This window comes from Pinus tabuliformis, chromosome 1_2 (assembly GCF_031772625.1).
Source record: "Pinus tabuliformis cultivar Carrire ecotype Pingquan chromosome 1_2, CPIR1, whole genome shotgun sequence".
Classification (NCBI taxonomy): Eukaryota; Viridiplantae; Streptophyta; class Pinopsida; order Pinales; family Pinaceae; genus Pinus; species Pinus tabuliformis.
This window is the reverse complement of record NC_142298.1, coordinates 590,513,303-590,534,360: the sequence shown is the minus strand read 5'-3', so window position 1 is coordinate 590,534,360 and position 21,058 is coordinate 590,513,303. Positions and strand designations below refer to the sequence as shown.

Here is a 21,058-nt window from a genome sequence, read left to right as displayed (position 1 = left end):
GGTATGATTCTTTGGTTTTGATGATCTCCATATATTCTAGTTTACTCAATTTTGGTTTCAAAAAGCTATGCTTTCTTGATGACCTGGTAATTTTATTGTTTGGTTTGTGGAGGAAAGGGCCCTTTTAGCATGTTGGATTCTAGGCTCTCCCTAGACAATTTTATACGAGTCTTCCTTAGAATTCGGTCATTTCTAGGAACCTTGTTATGTGTTACATTAATGGAATTTTAGGAACATGAGTTTCTGAAGGTTCTTCGAAGGCATGAGGAGTCTATACAATGCAACAAAACATTCTTTTGAAGTTCACAAAATGAACATCACTGCATCTCATTAAATGAGACAATTATGAATACTCTAGTTCAATAAAAGCAAAAAATAGATATTTGAGAGGCAAACTACAATATGTTAAGAAATATGGTCATCAATCTTGGCAAATTTTGAGACTATGCACCAAATGATAGAAGACGTGAATATTGGACACTAGAACTCCTTCCTTCCAACATTGAGCAAAAAGAAACCAAACATATATTACGTAAAGCAATTTGAGTCCTAGCTGTTCTTTAATGATGTATACTTGCAAGGATTTCTTGGATATTTTAACTATGGACTTTTGAAAGCTCTATCTTGTGCCATATAAGAGTTCCCTATTTTGCTTGAATATTTTTTGTACTATTGTTATTTATCTTTGGTACAAGTTTTATAATATAGCTTTTTCCCATTTCAATTAAAAATAATAATTTGCTATAAAAAAATGTATTGTGTATATTGTTCTACGCACATTATATGTTTGTTTGTACTTTTACCCCTATTTATGAACCTTTTACAAATCCAAACTTATGCTTAACATGATGTTTCATATGAATGCTCCAAGGCTTCCTATTCTTAGGAATTCCCATTCTAACTCCCAAGAATTCCACTCTTTTGAGCATTCCAAGACCATTCCTAGCATTCTCTATTCCTAGTTCCATCCCTAAAAAGGTGCCCACACACACACACATCTATGCTAAATGTCCTAAGATCACCTTGTTATCAAAAGACCACACTCGACTCAGTTGAATCAAGATTGAGAATACCCACGTCCAACAAAGATCTGCATTGAGACATTAGAATCATTCTCCTCTTCAAGGGCACTAAACATACCCCAAAACATAACATAACAATGGTGAAAATAAAAGCAAGGCAATAATTTACATGAACACTGGATAGCCCTACATCAACATCTCTCTTCAATCCTAGGAGCATTCCAAGACCATTCTGGGCATTCTCGCTCTTATTCTTAGATATTCCTAGTCTCATCCCTAAAAATGTGCATAGACTCAAGCAGACAGACACACACACACATCTATACTAAAAGCTCCTAAGGTCACCTAGTTATCAAAAGACCACACTCTGCGCTACTGAATCAATATTGAGAATACCCACATCAGACAAAGATTTGCATTGAGACATTAAAAGCATTACAATTACCAATGGCCACTTGAAGGGTTTCTCGGGCTCTAAACATACCCCAAAACATAACATAACAATGGTAATAAAAAAGACTCAAACACACAAACACACACACACACACACATCTATACTAAATGCTCCTAAGATTGCCTCGTTATCAATGGGCCACACTTTGCTCCACTGAATCAATATTTAGAATACCCACATCAAACAAAGATCTGCATTGAGACATTGAAAGCATTCCAATTACCAATGGCCACTTAAAGGGTTTCTCCCCTTCAAAGGCTCTAAACATACCCCAAAACATAACATAACAATGGTAATAAGAAAAGGTATAATACTCAATAAGACAATGATTTACATGAACCATGGATAGCCCTACATCAACATCTCTCTTCAACCCCTATCATATACAAACACCAAGAAGATGGCAAAAATTAGTGAGAAAACAAGCCACTCCAAAGCTTTCCTCCTCAAGTAAACGCAAAACTTCCAAAATTCCTTTCAACATCACAACCATCGTATAGAAGCAACATCTATATACTATAGTAAGTAAAGGTCGAGAGGCCACCTCAAGATCCTTCTATAAACTTCATAGTTAATACAAGACCCTTAATTAATGCTCATATCTACCCATGAGTAACATGGAGATGCTCACAAAGAAACATCCAAGTTCTTTGCCTTTGAAGCTTGTGCTCTTAAGTTGACATTTAAAACAAAATTGCTCATCTCAATTAAAAAGTTATACTGAATAGTAAATAAAATAACTATAAAAGGTTACAAACTTACAAACCAAAAATATATAATTAGCAAATAGCACTTAACCACCAACTCCCTTCAAATGTTTGTGCAATACTCAGTGCAATTGAAGTATTTTAACCCACAGTTCACAGTGAAAGCACTTTAACCCACTTATTACAATGATAGTTTTTTTTCTTCTTGAGCCTTCAACTCAATGCAGCGTGTTATAGAGGTACAGCATTCAAAAGAAAGACCCCACTTGATTGGAGCTGCCTTCTCAATACCTCAATTAACAAATGAGCTGGCAACCCTCGGAAATAGGAACTTTGCCTATCACCATGCCCACTCTATTTGCACTGGCTTTGGCAAACCAACCTCAATGACTAGACAAAGCATACCACACCTCTGGGAGGAATTGAGTTTGGTGGGGGAATGTTACCACCCCAACTTGACCAACCAGTCAGGCCCCCACTACTGACCAAAATGTGATAAGCTCAAACACATCCACCACCTTAAATGAACTTCACATTATGGTGACCATACATTAGAGAATAAAAAGATAGTAAATCCTTATGAGTCCAAAAGAGACCTGCCATGAACAAAAACATGTTTATTCTCCCCATAGCTCGGTGAACCACAATACAAAATCAACATAAAAACACCATCATCTGTCAAGACAACATTTACTAGATGATTTGGAAACACACCCCTTTCAACGGTCTATACATTTCCTAGTTACCTCGGCTTGTAAAAAGCTCAAAGAATATTTGCTACACCTCAAATCTACAATAAATCAATCTATCAGTGTCATTCCCTATGAACAGATAATATCACAGAGACATACAAAATCCACAAATATTATTGTACAGAGACAATAGAGAATTAAAAGATTGAAGTGTATGATGTGATTTAAATCATGAAAATTGCATATAAAGGTGACACTATAACATCCCTAGGAAATTATCTACGGAAGAGATGCTTCACATCATTTGTACGTGGAGAAAAGCTATTTATTTATAGCCTGAATCAGCCTCAATCCAACTGGTCTTCAAATGAAATTGAAACTAAGTAATCATAACTATTTAGTATTAGATACATTGTGCTTTGGGTGTGATAAATTTTTCAGAGCATAACAATCTCACTTAAAAAACATTCCTAGGCACTGACACCATCTCAAAGTTTACAACAGTCATGTTCAGGTTCTGGTGGATTCTGCCACTGTAGGCAGAGACTCCTGGATCTTCTGCTTCTCAAAAGTTTCAATTGCAGTTTGCAATTCATCAGTGCTTCCAACAGCTCGCATTGTGTAAATGTATACAGCTGCAACAAACCCAGTCAATCCTCCTGCCACAATAATGTTTTTTGATCTAGAGGTCAAGCTTGTGAAGCTTCGGAATCCAGACATCTCTGATTAACCTGCGACAGCAAAGAGTCAGATGCTGTAACCTAGATAACACTGTAATAGATAAAAGTAATAAACGTAGACCAGAATAGTATATATTGTAAACAAAAACCCCATAACTGCAATGGAATAAATACAACTGCAAAGAAAACAAACATGCCTAGCATGAAACTCAATAATCCAAGATTTATAAATGTAACATCTACAAGAGCATCAAACCAAAAAGACTATCCCTGTAGAACAACCAATTCAGTCAATCTCAGAGGAGCCTCAAGAAATAGAAACTAAAAATGCAGACCACACCATCCCTCAAGAAGGCAAAAAAACGAAAGGATCCAAATCTCGATTGCAATCATATCCCTACTCATTCCTCCCACAGAGCCTACTCGATCAAGTCAACCACTGAATGAGGAGAGTACGGAAGGCACCGGAGTGGGAGCTAGGAAGCAGATGAAGCATAAGTCTGGGCCTTCAAAAAATGTAAAACCAGAAACTCCCACATCTTCCTTGAAATTTGTTAAAAATATTCAAGATACAAGATACTCATCCACAGAAGAGTGAGGAATTAAAAGTTAAAACCCTTTCCCTTGAAAATTTACCCAAAAATAAATAAAATAAAAAACCAGCACCCAAAAAAGGAAGGAAAACTAACTTGAAGAAACTAATGCCTGAAGGCCAACTCCTCATGGACATCCCAGTTTCAAAAGTAAGCTTATTTTTTTCACCAAAAAAAAGGTCTTCACAATGAAAATGCTATTCTTGCAATATCAGGGGTCTGAATGCCCCCATAAAACAAAGACTTCTCAAAAGGAAAATCAAGATAGAGAGACCTCATATTCACTTTGTAGAGGAAACTACTGTTGACTCTAGAACAATAGAAAATTTAAATCAAAAAATAAGGTGTTCAAGTATTGCAAACAGATCTGCTGACTTATCTAGGATTCAAGGTATACAATGGAAACCTAGGAAGGTTCCTTTTTAAAAAATCAGCATGAAACAGATGGTGTTTACCTGGTAGATTCCCATTTGTTTCATCTAATATCCCTAGCTGATCCAAAATGGATCTAGAATAGACTTCTAAGTCTAAAGTGTTCCTCACAGAGGAAAATGAAAGTCCAAGGATGCTCCTGGAAATAGTCCCATTGCATAGATCTTTTCATTCTGAATCTGATGCAATTTGAATGGGCTAAAATGGACTTCGGATGAAGAAGTTATCGCAGAAAGAAGATTGCCTTTGTCCTTTGAAAAAGGAGGCATTTCTTCTAAAAATGGCATAAAAGGCTCCTTAAGGAAATCGCATCGCAAATGTGCAAAGGGGTGGACTTAAGGCAAAGGCGGAAGGACTCCCCCGACTGCGACCTCTGACTTATCGCATCAGAGATAGGCCCGCATGCGATATCGGGACCCCAGGCACTGTGATATGCCAATTGCGATTTGCAATTGGAGCCGATAGCGATGATCGAAGATATCGGCGATCGGCGGATCGGCGTTGGCGTGGTCCATGGCATATGGAAAGACCGTCGGGGCCGTTGCGATAGCGACATGCGATGTGCAATGTCGACCCGATTATAAACCCGATTCCATAATATTTGAAATCCAAGAATTCGGGATTTCTGTGTATTTCTCGTGTATTGGTTTATTTGGCCAATACACCATGCGATTGCGACTTGCGATAGCCAGACCCAACGAGGTTTATAAATGCAGCTTTGGGTTGTTTGAGTTCCATGGTAAGTGGGATTTCAGGCGGGCCTCAAGCGGTAAGTGGATATTGAACAGGCTCCGCCCGATCCCATACACTGGCCGACACATGGCACGGCGCGGGAGAGAGAAACCCACCTTTTCGGGCGGGTAATCTCTCCGCACATAAACCACCCGAAATGGTTGTCAGTTGTTGGATTGGAGATCACGTAGATCAACGGTGGGCTTGCGACAGCCATAAAAAGGCGGACCTGATAGGGATTACGAGCGTGATTTCATAGAATTTGAAGTCCGAGATTTTGCGCCCGATAGTGTATTTCCGCTAAATCTCGTGTATTGGAATTTTGTTCCATTTTCGGGTTTTCGCCTGAAGGAAGGCCCCGATTCCTTTGTAACTGCCCCTGATCATTGTGCCACGCTGCAAGCGGGCGTTTTGTACCAATGATGTGTTTGTAACGCGTAGAGCCACAAAGCCAGAAGCCAGAGGACCAGCTCAAGAGATAGAGGAATGATTACACGTGGAGAAACGGGCAGGAAGCCGTAGAGTCGGGGGGATGCCTCACAAAATCCAGAGAGCACGATTGAGAGGCAGCGCAGAGAGTTTTGGAGTCACTTGGAGGTCGAGTGAACCAAAGAGCTCGATTGACAGTAGCGGAAAGTTGCTAAGGTCGTTGGAATGTTGCTGAGAGTCGCTTGGAGGTCAAGCGAACTACAGAGGCACACAAAGGCCGAGAGAAGTTCAAAGCGAAAGCCAGAGCCAAAGTCAAGAGCCAGAGCCAGAGCCAGAGCCAAAGCCAGAGCCAAACCCAGAAAGCCTAAGAGCTTCAGAGCTAGGGATAAGATGGTGTTCTAAGCCCATTGTTTCTGTGTAATCCAATGGAGTTGAGCGTGGAAGTTGTAAGAGAACTCATGCCATAATCCCAAAGAGCCTAGTCGAGTTGACTACAGCTCAAGCAAACATAGTCCAAGAGTTTTGGGTGAACTCCATATTATATTGCTGTCTTATGTGTTTGTTATTTGCTACATTGTTTTACTGTTACATGTATTTACATATCAACATAAACAATAGAACTCAAAGCACATAAATAGTTAAAGGCAAACTAAAAGCATATACCTATTTTGAAGCACTTTTTCATTCCGCAAATGGTTAATCATAAGATCTTGGGAATAGAGATAAGCCTTGGAAGTGGGAGAGGTTCTTGTAAGTTAGACAAGAAGCCTTTAACACCCCATTTTCAGATCAGGTGGTATCGAAGCCTAAAAGTTGATTAACCCCACCTTCAAAGAAGGTTATATCAGAACTGGTTATACCATGAAGCAGGTGGTATCATGATGCAAGTGGTATCAGATCAGAATGCTTGATTGACAGAGCAAAGATTGCTTGTCTGAAAGGTGTTTGGACAGTCAAGGAATGATTGTCTGATTATTGTATGCTTGTTTGCACACTGACTATTGTTTGAGTTTGCAGAGGTGAAGGGAAAGCTATTGATAGCTCAGTCCAGGGAGGACAAAAAGGAAGAAGGACTGAAGGCATTCTTCTTATCCCAAGGGACCTCAAGACAATCCTTGAAGCACAAGAGGTTTGTTGCAAAAGGTTGCTTGAATAAGCTCCTTGATTAATCTTGTTTGAAGTTCTTTTGTTCATTGGCATAATGATAGCTTCTACAAGTGAGTCCTCAAATTCCTCCTTCATCACAAGATTCTTTGATGGAGACATGAAGCAAGGCTTGTTCATCATGATGGACAAGGTGAGAGAAATGTATGAGGATGGAAGGAAGAGCAGCGTACTTCGAGAGCAGTTGAATTCTGTGGAGGAAGAGAAGCAGTTGCTTTCTGACAAATTGCAGGAAATGGAGAGGCAACTTCATATTGCAAATATGAACTTGAAAAGGATGCATGAGTTGGATACACAGCTCTTTGTTGCCAAAGAAGCCTTAGTCAAGTATCAGCTTGAAGAAGAGGTAAACAATCCCTGTTTGTCTTCAAATTCTTCTAAGAATGCTTATATTGGTTCTTTTGAAAAACATACCAAAGGCATAGGTTCCAAGTTAATGTCCAAGATGGGCTATGAAGGAAAAGGCTTGGGTAAACATGCACAAGGTATTGTTGAGCCAATAACGGTTGAAGAAAGGCCTAAGTATTTGGGTCTTGGCTATGGACAATCTTATGGAGAGAGTTCCCAAGCTGCCATGAAAGCCATTGAAATAGTTCCAAGAAGGAGTTTCATTTCCGGTCTTCTACTCAAGATTGTGAAGATTGTATTCTTAGGGAATGCAATGGTGTGAAGCATACCTTGCAGAAAGGTGTATATCAGCATACACTTAAACCAGAGAGTTGTGGAAACTCTGACAGCCTTGAAGAGATTGATGTTCCAAAGGGAGCTACTTCTTCATGCAATTCACCTCCCCAAGAAGGCAATAAAGGTGAAAAAGAAAGGTATAAATCTGGTTCTAATCATATTACTTTTGATTATGTAGAGCATGATAAATTTTCATATAAGTTAGGGAAAAGAATTGCATGTTCCTTTTGTGGTTTGGATAACCATCATGTTTCTAGATGTTAGAAGAGAATGGCCACATATAGGAAACTTTTGAAGGAAAAGAAGCAAGAAGCCAAAGGTCCATTGGACAAGGCAAATCATGCTGTCAAGGGGATGCACATGTGTTGCACTTACTGCGATAAGCAGGGACATGTTGCTGCAAAATGTTGGACTCTGAATCCAACAATGCTTCCACAAAAGCTGAAAAAGGTGGAAAGAGAGAATGGCAGGAATGGAAAGGAAGTTTCCATGAATGATATGTTTCAGGATGATTCACATGTTGATGCTGATGTGCAGACAAAGGTAGCACCTTTGAAATGGATTGGTAAGAAATGGTTAGAGTTCTATTCAATTAAAGATTGCATGTATTTTGATTTGATGCATCTATTTGCATTTCTTTGTTAATGGAATGCAAGTTGCAGGGTTTTACCAAGAAGGTGAATGGAAAAAGTTGAGCAAGAGACTCACTTTATTGCTGCAACATTATATTCATTTCAGCTTTGAAAGTACAGTGTGCTTAAATGAAAGTTGAAGGATGAAATGCATGCATAAACTTGATGTGCATGAACACAGGGATGTTGATGATTTCCTTGTATTTAAACATGTATGTGTAATTAACCTAAAGGGTTGATTGCTTTGTTTTAAACATGCATGTAATGCAATATTGACTTGAGAAAAATTGATTTGGTCTCCAAGATGGAGGTAATGATGAAGTGTTTTATCTTTGGAAAAGCATGTAGAAAAGATGTAAAGACATGCTTGACTTGAAGGGTCATTTGTTTTAAAGGCATGTTTTGTGGGCTTGTTATCTAGTCCATCATTTGTATGCAGATGTAAGACATGGAGGTATTCACAAGATGTGAAAATCTGTTTCTTTCGTTGAAGCAGAAGTTTAGGCCATCCAGTTGTTGTTTGTATTTCTATTGTTGTTAACCATTGTTGTTGACAGCTTGTCAAACAGGTACAAATGAAAATTTTGTGAAGCAGATATAACTTCACATTGTTTGAGCCACCTTAGATCAGTGATCAAGGAAGAGAAGTTCAAACTACCTTCTGTGACCATTTCAGCAGGAGTTCTGCAGGAAGTCAAGGAGGAAGACAGTTCTTCCCAGGAGGACCAGCACATCTAGGAAGGAAAGTGGTCAAAGGTTTTGGTTCAGAGGCACTATGCAAGGCAAGTGTATGGAGGCTGAAAGAAGAGGGTGTTGTTACTCTAATTTATTGTTCAGATCAATATGTCAGTCTTTTGGAGACCAAAAGTTCTTTTAGTGGGAAGGTGTGATCTAAAATGGATATAGAATAAATTTCTAAGTCTAAAGTGTTCCTCACAGAGGAAAATGAAAGTCCAAGGATGCTCCTGGAAATAGTCCCATTGCATAGATCTTTTCATTCTAAATCTGATGCAATTTGAATGGGCTAAAATGGACTTTAGATGAAGAAGTTATCACAGAAAGAAGATTGCCTTTGTCTTTTGAAAAATGAGGCATTTCTTCTAAAAATGGCATAAAAGGCTCCTTAAGGAAATTGCATCGCAAATGTGCAAAGGGATGGACTTAAGGCAAAGGCGGAAGGACTCCCCCGACTGCAACCTCCGACTTATCGCATCGGAGATAGGCCCGCATGCGATATCGGGACCCCAGGCACTGCGATATGCCGATTGCGATTTGCGATTGGAGCTGATAGCGATGATCAGAGATATCGGCGGATCGGCGTCGGCGTGGTCCATGGCATATGGAAAGACCCCCGGGGCCGTTGTGATAGCGACATGCGATGTGCGATGTCGACCATTGGATCGAGGAGCGGGATCAACGATCCAGATTTAATCGGCGATCGGGAGATCGATGATCCCCAATACCAAAGGGCCAATGCACTGCGATATGCCGATATGCGACTTGCGATAAAGGGCTAGACCTGATGGGATTATAGACCCGATTCCATAATATTTGAAATCCGGGAATTCGGGATTTCTGTGTATTTCCCGTGTATTGGTTTATTTCGCCAATACGCCATGTGATTGCGACTTGCGATAAGTGGACCCAACGGGGTTTATAAATGCAGCTTTGGATTGTTTGAGTTCCGTGGTAAGCGGGATTTCAGGTTGGCCTCAGGTGGTAAGTGGTATTGAACGGGCTCCGCCCGATCCCATACTTTGGCCAACATGTGGCATGGCGAAGGAGAGAGAAAACCGCCTTTTCGGGCGGGTAATCTCTCCGCACATAAACCACCCGAAATGGCTATCAGCCGTTAGATCGGAGATCACACAGATCAACGATGGGCTTGCGACAGCCATAAAAGGGCGGACCTGATAGGGATTATGAGCGTGATTTCATAGAATTTGAAGTTCGGGATTTTGCGCTCGATAGTGTATTTCCAATAAATCTCTGTGTATTGGAATTTTGTTCCACTTTCGGGTTTTCGCCTAAAGGAAGACCCCGATTCCTTTGTAACTACCCCTGATCATTGTGCCATGCTGCAAGCGGGCGTTTTGTACCAATGATGCGTTTGTAACGCGCAGAGCCAGAAGGCAGAGGGCCAGCTGAAGAGACAGAGGAATGATTACACGCAGAGAAATGGACAGGAAGCCGTAAAGCCGCGGGGATGCCTCACAAAAGCCAGAGAGCACGATTGAGAGGCAGCGCAGAGAGTTTTGGAGTCACTTGGAGGTCAAGTGAACCAGAGAGCTCAATTGGCAGTAGCGAAAAGTTGGTGAAGGTCGTTGGAAGGTTGTTGAGAGTCGCTTGGAGGTCAAGCAAACTACAGAGGCACGTAGAGGCCGAGAGAAGCTCAGAGCAAGAGCCAAAGCCAGAGCCCGAGCCCAGAGCCAAAGCCAAAGCCAGAGCCGAGAGCCAGAGCTAGAGCCAGAGCCAGAGCCAAAAAGCCTGAGAGCTTCAGAGCCATGGATAAGATGGTGTTCTAAGCCCATTGTTTCTGTGTAATCCAACGGAGTTGAACGCGGAGCTTGTAAGAGAACTTATGCCATAATCCCAGAGAGCCTAGTCAAGTTGACTAGAGCTCAAGGAGACGTAGCCCAAGAGTTTTGGGTGAACTCCATATTATATTGTTATCTTATGTGTTTGTTATTTGCTGCACTGTTTTATTGTTACATGTATTTACATATCAGCATAAGCAACAGAACTCAAAGCACATAAACAGTTAAAGGCAAACTAAAAGCATACACCTATTTTCAAGCACTTTTTAATTCCGCAAATGGTTAATCATAAGATCTTGGGAATATATATAAGCTTTGGAAGTGGGAGAGGTTCTTGTAAGCTAGACAAGAAGCCTTTAACGCCCCATTTTCAGATCACTAGCACTCGATAAATCTGTTTGCCCTCACAGATATTGTGCATAAAATCTCATGTTAGGAAGCTCTGGAAAGATTTAGACGACCAAGATCAGGTGAGGCTTGGATCTTGGGAGGAAAAACATTCTAAAGCCAAATGATAAAAGAGGAGGGCCAAGGCTTTTAGATCAAGTTAGTGTGAGACCGCAGGAGATGTTCTCTGCTCTAAACCTGGCAGACATCAGTGCAAACAGTAGTCAAGATTCAATTTCCATAGAATAATAGAAGAGTGGGTAGAGCTTTGATCGCTGAAAGACTCGACAAATTTCTTGGAAGTGTGTCACGAACAAAGTTTGTTTACGCACATCAAATAGTCCAAGATATTTGGTATACAATAAAAGAATCCATTTTAGGAATAAAGAATATATTGTATAAATGCATGAACGAAGAATATTGCCGGTTACAATTACAAATGACGGCCTTGCTTATATACTAGTCAAGGTGCCCCTTCATGAATAGTCATGTCCTTTGAGGCATGTCTCCTCAATAACTAATTATAATTTAATTAATCATTATTATGATTATTATAATTTATATTAGTTGTTATTTTTATATATTATATTCATAGCATTGCTTTCCACCTAAGAAAAGCTTTGTCCTCAAAGCTTATTGCTGACAAGGTGTGTCATATGTTTCTTTGTCTTGTAATCTATTTGCATCTTTCGGAATTCTTAGATGATACAAGATGATCGTTTCCTCATAAACAAAATTGTCGAACTGAGAATGGATCTGACCATCCTAAATCAATCATCTGTGGAATCTTGCGGTTACTAGATACTTCAGATAAATGTTTACCATAAAACTGAATTGTGTTGACATAAGTAGTCTTCGGAACATAAGTCTGTTGTTTCCTTTCTGTATGATGCTAGCACGTTGACTGATTAAGGTCTCTGCTTTTATGATGAGGATGTCGATAAGGATTTCTTGTGACCTGATTTTCCCTCATCATGCTTTTGGCAATTTCCTGATTTACTTTAGGTATTGATGTTGTTGAGTTGGTTACAAAATCTTCACTTGGAATTTTCATTGTCTGAACTGCAACATTTGAGTATGCTTTGGCTTCAATCAGGTTTGGACTTGTCTGAACTGTGAGGTTAATGGGATTTGTATTTGTTCCCTTTTCTTCAACTTGAATTTCCACATTTGAAGATTTCGACGCTTCCTTCTCGATAAACTATTGTACCTTGTTTTCCAATGACTTCTTGTCCTTCTTAAGCTTCTTAATTTGCGTCAGTGATTTTTCACTATGGTCCTTGAAGTGAGAAACTTTTCATTTTTGTCTGTGATAATCTTGTCAACTTCCTTCTGCATATTTTGCATTGACTTTTGATTTTCTTGAAGGATTTCTTTTGAGATAACTTTTATGTCTTCTGGTGTTACTGAATCCAGTTTCAATGTAGCATTATTTTTTTCTCCTTGTAGGAAAATGTCAAACTTTTTTTCATATTTAAAATGAACGACCCTAGTTATTCCATTTAGGGTGAACCCAAAATTATGTCACCTTGATCGCTCCATAGGGATTGAACAGAGAATTGCAATATTATTAGATGTATAGTCCCCAATGTTAATTATAAATCGGCTATGTCATAATGTTGTGTCCCAGAGGTCCAATTTTTCAATTACATTTAACTCGAGAATGACCAATTGGTTAACAAATTTAGGGCTTATATAACTTTTACTTTCAGTGGAAGTGATAGAAATAGTGATATCTTTTCCTGCAAGAGTTCCCTTAATTCTAAATAGCATTGAAGCATAGTTATATGAAGTTTTAGGGAACCTTCCCTTATCATTGATTATAGACTCCATTTTTTTCTCTTCAATGATTGACTCCAATTTGCCTTTGATAAAAAATACCCTAATATTTTGCTTTAAACTTGGGACTTATAATTTTAGCTTTTTTTTTAATTTTAAATATATCCTAAGTTATACTTTTTATAATATAACACCCTATTTTAATTGACCTTGAACAAGTTTGTTTGTTTTTTTTTGTTTTTTTTTTAATCCAATATATAATCTCCTTTGTACTCTCATTTTTGCAATATATAACCATATATCAAAATTAATGTGGTAAGTAATGATATACCAACAGTGGTTATTTTAACAGCACATTGGTCCACAATTGCAGCTTTTGGAAATAATTTCAGCACCTTCCCAACGACACCGAGTTCTATATGAGGGTTGCTAATTCCCTGTCGATGAGTTTAAATAGTTGTTCTTATATGAACAACGAACCGAGGATTGGTCAATACGAGGTTTGCTAATCCCTTGTCGACGAGTTCAAATGACTACCCTGTCGACGAGTTCAAATAGATACCTTGTCGACGAGTTCAAAAGGTGGCTATTATATGAACAACGATCGGGGATTAGTATAGCGGCAACTACACAGAAAATGTGTGATTGTGTGGCATTGCGGATGTTATCAGTCGCGGACAACAACTATAGGTTGAATAGGACGGCTACAGCAGCGGTGAGGTGACGTCCAAGCACACAGATACAAGATGGCAGCGAAATTCGATGGTGGCCACAGAAGTCTATGGCGGCGTCAGATGGTTGTCACTGCAACCTTTTTTTCTTTTCTTCTTTTTTTTTTTTTTTTTTTTTTTTGCCCTTTACACACACATATACATTCGTTCTTTTCCTTCATTTTTTTATTTGTTTAATCCTTAATAGCCAAGGGCCAATTCTTTTTCTTTTTTCTCTTTTTTAAATGGCTAAAGGCCAAACGACATAATGGAGAATTTCCAAGAAAATTGTGTGTGCCTAATAGCAATGTTATCATAACCAAATCGGTGATCGAACCACAAAACCTTGTGGACCAGGAACTGGTAAAAAACCGGCCAAAAAAAAGTTTACCAAAAACACATAAAATATTCATATTTTAAAGAAAACATATATATACATGTGCATCCATATGAATCCAAACCATTTATACACAAATAAGCAAAAGTTCTCATTTATATAGCATGTAAGGGTGCACATAACCAAAATAGCATTGAGTGCAATCCATCTCTAAACCAAAAATACATCAACAAATAGGCTCTAGATGGCCTCTAGCATCCAAAACAAATCATGCTACAACAAATACCTACATATCATCAAAATCATTGCCTATATTGGGATCTTTGTCATCAATATAACCCTCTAAGCATTAAAATAAGATAGAAAAAGTGTAGCATGTCAAGTCAAGATTTTGTTTGAGTGATGGGTACATTTTTAGTAGAGTCATGATAGAGGAGTTCAACAACCAATGCCACTAACATCAAAGTACATAGAGGGATTGGTGTTCTTTATTAAATACCAATGTTTTAAAACTACGACTCCAGTTCGTAAACCGCTGAGGGTCGGCTCCAACTCCGACTCTAACTCGGTATCGACTCGGCCAATTTGATTTCAATGACTCGTCGTTGTAAAAATACATTAAATATTTTTTTTATAAAAAACATAATTTTAAAGATCTTCATTCATGTTTCCAAACACAAAGCTTTAGAATATAGAGAGAAGACAACATATGATCAAAGTAGGCTCATGAATATATCCATTATACCAAAATGGCACCCAGTGCACTGTCCAATACATACATGAATGATGATATAGAGATGAAAACAAAAACACATAACCAAGGAGGCTAGAAATTGCCTCTACAACAAAAGTAAATTGTGAAACATCACTAGTCACCAGTACCACTGGCTACTGCTAGAGGAGCCAACATCATTTGGCTCAAACTCTAAATCAAAGTCACACAGGGAAACCCATGGTTCCTCCTCATCATCATCTCCAACTGCAACTGTAGAAATGGTAGCACTAGCAGGCTATGCAACCACTGCATGTTGAGATAGACAAGATATGCGCTTCTGTTGTGGCTGAGCAGAGGAAGCACCTACAACTGGAGGACTCGGGGCTGAGCCTGAGGCTGTTACAAGTGGATCTGCATTCAACTGAACATTTTGTTCAACTAATGCCTCCATCTGTAAATCCAAATCAAGATCCTCATCAGAATCAAACTCTGTCGGATGACTCTCCACTACCGAATCTGATGTTGGATCAATATCTTCCAACATAATGGGATCTGAATCAGGGCTTTTGTTCAGCAATTGGTTGCATCTAAGTCGAAGGTTGTATTGGACATAGACTAGATCATTTAACAGTTTTTTATCCAAACGGTTTCTCTTCTTCGTGTGAATCCTCTCAAAGACAGACCAATGGCGCTCACACCCAGTAGCATTGCAAGTTTGACTCAAATACGAATTGCAAACTTTTGCTACCAAAAGCCTCCCACCATTGTGTTGCAAAAAACATAGTAGTGTAATGAGTTAGCTCAACAAATTATATCCAACAGTCAACTTTCAAATTATAAACAATTTAACAAAATAAGAATTTGAAAATTGAAATTTTTGTTTACCTTGCTCATCTGCTTCCCTTGCAATCTTTGCTAGGTTCTTGCCAAAGGTACATGTGGCTTTGCTGAAACAAGTGACCTGTCGGTGTATCTCCAGCTGATCACTCTCCAATGGGATCATGCAATCAATGCAGTCAATCAATCTATCTCTAACCTCCCCACCCAAAGCTCCTACCTCTGGAGCTTTATAATGATACCTTGGGTTCAAAAAATACCCAGCTGCATGTATAGGGCGATGGAGTTGATTGTTCCATCTTTTGTCAATGATTGTCCAAATGGGCCCATACTTAGCCACTTTATCCTTGTATGTTGTCTTTATTTGCTCCTTTACTTGATCCATGGCTTCATAAATGAATCCCATAGCCAATATTTCCCCATCCACCAACCACGACACGTTAACTAGTGGCTCAGCAACCTTCACAATCTTTGTTGCCTTTTTCCAAAATATTTCTTCATTAACTTCATTTTTCAAATCTTTGCCATCCTGTTTGTGAGACCACTGGCTTTCATTCCATTTATCACTGGAAAAACATCTTTTGCAAGTTTCTATGTTGCGAAAGCATAGATTGCAATGTCAAAAAATGAGTTGCAAATCTAGTGATGGCAAACCTAATAATATTCTTGCTCCCTGTGTGTCTCCTCATCAAGCTCAAAATCCATGAATGATTGTAGATACATTTTGTTATGCTTTTGGCATGATCTACAGTGTTCTTGACCCAATCTAATTTGCCAATATCCTCAAGCATGAGGTCTATGCAATGTGTAGCACATGGGGTCCAAAAGATGGTTTTGTGTTTTTCCTCTAACAGTTTACTAGCAAGAACATAGTTAGAGGCATTATTTGTGATGATTTGAACAACATTAGCCACCCCCACCTCCTCAACAACCTCATCCAATAGCTGAAACAACAATTATCCATCTTTCACCCTATCAGATGCATCAACTGATTTTAGAAACATGGTTCCCTGTGGGAAAAATATAAGAAAGTTTATGATGGTACGGTTCCTTTGATCAATCCATGAATCTGACATGATGGTACATCCTGTTTTTGCCCATGAGTTTTTGAAATCTTTCAAATACTCATCAATGGAGGAAATTTCTTTCCGCAAACGAGACCCCCTTAACTCATGCATAGTAGGTCCTTTGAAGCCCTTTCCAGCAGCAAATATGGCATCAAACATAGCCTCATAATATGGTGAGCGAGAAGCATTAAAGGGGATATCATCATCATACCAAACCATCTAGCTATGTAATCACAAGCAGCGTTCCTCAATTCTTTCTTCCAATGGTCATCTAAAGTGGGTTGCATACGACTTCTACTAGCTTGAGGACCATGTGCATCTGATGGAAAGGAGGGTGTGATAGTGAAATAACTTTTGATATTCATATCACCCTTCTTTTTCATTTTATCCTTACCCTTTTTTTCTTGCATGGACTCCAAAGAGGGAGAAACATAGTGGAAGGGGTTGGATGCATTAGTACAAGGGATAGATGAAGGGCCCTCAAAATCAAAATGGGGGTTGGTAGCCATCATTTGTTGTATACTCCTCTTCCTCCCAATTTCAACCTCTATTTCTTTTAGCCTAGCTTTTTCTTCATGAAACTTCTCAAAGCTATTTAACAACTCCTTCCTAATCTCCCCAATTTGTGGTGATTTCCATGGAGTAATTTGGCCTCTAATACTTGCCAAGTGTTGCTTCAGCCTATGAATGCCTCCAGGACCCTCCTTAATTTTTCTATGGCAAAATTTGCAATGCATTTTATTATCAACCATTTCAGCATATGCCCAAGCAACATCTTTCACTCTAGCAACCATTTTTTGACTTGGAAATGAAAGGAAAAAAATCTAAAAATGAAAACAAAATAAATAGCATTGCTTCATGTTCATTTCTTTTACAAAAAACACTCTTTTCAATTTCCAGATTTACACAAAAAAATAAATAAGCAAAAACAGATTTTAGAAGTGAAAAAAAAATACCTCTAGGCACAAACCGCCTCTTCAATGCTGCTCCAACAAACGAACTCTGCAATGCTACTCCAATGGCTGCCCAAGAAGCTCCTCACTGCTGCTCCAATGCTTGCCCAAGACTCCTCACTGCTGCTCCAAAAACAAACTCCACAACTCTTCACAAACTCCTCACAAATTCTCACACAAATGCAATGAGATAGTTGTGAGGAAATGAGAGGGGTTGGGTAGCTTTTATAGGGTTTGGAGAGGTAAATGGACCTCAAAATAACCCTAAGCCAAATTAAAATTGGTTGTGGGGTCCAATTCCCCCCCCCCCCAAAAAAAAAATTTGCAGGCCGTCAATTTGCGTCAGTGACCGAGCCGGCCGACTTAACTCGGGCTCGGCCGAGCCGGCTGGGTTGTTACCAAGCCGGCTGAGTCGGTCATCGGCTCGGTAACAACCTGGCCAGCCGATCCGTTTCAGCCACCGAGCCAACCCGGCCAGGCATTGGCTCGGTCTGGCTCGACCGAGTCGAAGTCGACTCGACCATTTTTTAAAACAGTGTTAAATACTAGTTCCTTACCCTCATACATGACAAAATCCAATGGAAACGTTGCAATCCCCGCAATCTTGATATCCTGAAAAATTGTTAAGTCTATTGGATTTTGAGTGAAATTTAAAATTCTACTTTCTTCATATGAAATCCAATGAGGTTGGAACCACTGTCAAACATCCTAAGTCATTTCATGGTAATGTTAAAAATTTGAGTAAAAAGATGGAGATGAAAGATTAAGGAGAATGTCACTTTTACTTTAAAGTGACATTCTCCTTAATCTTTCATTTCCATCATTTTACTTAAATTTTTAACATTACCATGAAATGCATAGCAAATAGGACTATAGGCTTGAATATTAGGCTGAGGGCCATAGGCTTGAATATTAGGTTGGCCTAGGTGAGAATTAGAAGTTGGCCAACCAAATGAAAAAATCAAAAATTTAAAAAAAAAGGCAATTTTTTTACGCTGACTTGGGAAGGTACAAATTGCACAAAATCGGTCCTAAACCAGTCGGTTCGGTGGAATAGGTCGATTCGGTACTGACCCAACATATTCTGCCTCGGACCAGTTTTGGGCCAAAAACGGTCGAACTAGTCAGTTTCGGTCTGGTTCTAATAACATTGACTAACAACCCTAATCCCAACAGCAACGAACTTGACGATGAATTGATGCCCAAAAAGTCAAGATCAAAGAATGAGTCTTTGATACCAATGTAATGGACAAAGGTTTATGCATGTCAAATAGTTCGAGATATTTGGAATATAGTAAAAGAATCCATTTTTTCTTTTTTTTTGTAAGCAAGTTGAGAACTTAATATTACCAAAAATGACTTACATAGAGTACAAGCTAAGGTGAGCTAGAGAAGCTTGCGTTTAGATGAGGAATTGTCTACAAATTGCCTATATTAATATGAAGAAAACATGAGGGGCCATCTGCCCATGAAAGGGAAACCAGATGATCCCTTCGAAAATTCAAATGATAGTTTGAAGCAATTCAGAACAGAGGCGGTACAGATAAGATAGTTTCTAAATTGACTAGAAAAACAAATCGCTATGGAAACCAAAAAAAGACGGAGGCATAGAAAGCCTTTCTTGAAGGGAGTTAAGATGCCTGATGAGGGCCCTGATCAAGCTGGTTGCTTGGCGCTGGAACTTCTTGAGGTTGACGGTGCTTGGCATTGTCCTTTTTATCTTGCTCCAGCATGTCTAGATAGGCGAATGGATCATCATATCCTTCTAGCAGCCAGGGAGGACGCTCCCATTCAATCACAGCTCCGAAAGGACCTACATCATGTTGAGAGGGTTCCCCTTTAGTGGATTGGGCAATGCTAGGAGGATTCCTAGTCTGAATGTCGATTTTTTGCTCTGGGCTCTTGCAAGATGGTGAACCGTCACGATCCTCCGGACCCTTATTCTTTTCTTGAGTCAGTAGAGGGCCAGGGTTAGGAGGAATGGTTGTCTGATGAGAAGAGTACATGGCAACTGAGCTTTCCCTTGAGCTGGTGGATGCTAGAGTTGGAGGGATGGGAGGAAACTCTATGCCAATTGATCTGGAAAGATTTCACAAAGAGAGGCGCATATGGTTGAGATTGACGATGACCTCCCCCATTTTGCGCTCAACTCCTTCCCTAGCTTCTTCCATATTCTAGAGTTGGTGAGCTAAGAAGTTTCTCACTGCCCAATGGTCGTTGCCCAAACGTCTGCACTCCTCCACCTCCATTGCAGCAACCAAATGACGAATGTGGGGCGGAATGTCTTGGTCGAACAACTCCTCCTCTTGGCTATGCCAAAGGGGGGAGGGGCAGGAGCCCTCGCCCTCCACCACCATGTCTAGATCTGCCACGTTCACAAACCATTCTTGTGTGCCTCGTGCAATGGAGCTTAGTAGTTTTGAGTGCAATTACGTTTCCCCCCTCTTCTAAACCTGACGCCTGCAAGAGAGAATGCTGGAGGGAATGAGTGAACAATTGCTCTAGCCGGAGCAGGAGGAGGATTACATTTGTAAGGTAGATCTCGTGCCAAATCCGGAGGGAATATTCTAGAGACCATCGAGTAACCACAACTGAGTCGAATTGAATGAGACCCGCGGTGCATGGCCAACACTTGATCTTAGGATTGAATGTTGGATTCATGTCTATCATATGACCTCTGACAAGGCGCAGTGAACGAGTGTACACTCAGATCCGAGAGTAAAAAAATCCATTTTAGGAATAAAGAATATATTGTATAAATGTATGAATGAAGAATATGGCTGGTTACAAATGAGGACCCCACTTATATACTAGGCAAGGTGCCCCTTCATGAATAGTCATGTCCTTTGGGACATGTCTCCTCAATAACTAATTATTATTTAATTAATCATTATTATGACTATTATTATTTTTATTATTTTTATATATTGTATTCATAAAAAAGTGACTCTCTCTCTTCACCAACAATACTTTTGTTGTATCCCTCATCCTAAAGGGAGCTCATTTGGACCACTGGACAATTCTTCCCCACGTCTCAGAATATGAAAGACTTCCCAATGCCCCCTTTAGATTCCAAAAGATGTGGTTCTCTCATCCATGCCTAAAGGACTAGCTCGTTGTGGTTGTCAGAGGTGCATCCAAGGTGAGGTATAAAAATGTTTGTCTTGGAACATAAACTAAAAATAGATTGAAAGTACGCTTAAGAAATGGAGTAAGGAAATGCTTGGGAATCCTTTTGCTCAGAAATAGGAGCTAGAGATGGAAATGAAGAAGATTCAAGAAACAATTGTGGAGGAAAGTGAAACTCCCTCTTTAACTCTCAAAGAAGATGAGATTCTTCAAAACATGGATTATCAAGAAACAAAATTAAAAGAATCTTTGGAAACAAGTTAAGGGTAGCCTACCTGAAGGAGCGGGATAGGAACACAAAATTATTTCACCATACCACTCTTGAAAAGAGAAGATCCAACTGGACCACTAAGCTAAGCAAGGCCAATGTGAAATATTTTGAAACA

General features: G+C 39.5%; 1 protein-coding gene across 2 annotated transcripts in view; it reads right to left on the bottom strand.

Moving 5' to 3' along the window:
- Positions 1-3,072: 3,072 nt before the first annotated feature.
- Positions 3,073-21,058, bottom strand: part of LOC149207034 (uncharacterized) — a 61,952-nt gene continuing 43,966 nt past the window's right edge. For both annotated transcript variants that reach the window (XM_089395645.1, XM_089395646.1), the window contains one exon: positions 3,073-3,606. In XM_089395645.1, coding sequence (XP_089251771.1) covers positions 3,386-3,595 — 210 coding nt within the window. In that variant the 5' untranslated portion in view covers positions 3,596-3,606 and the 3' untranslated portion in view covers positions 3,073-3,385. The remainder of the gene's footprint in view (positions 3,607-21,058) is intronic.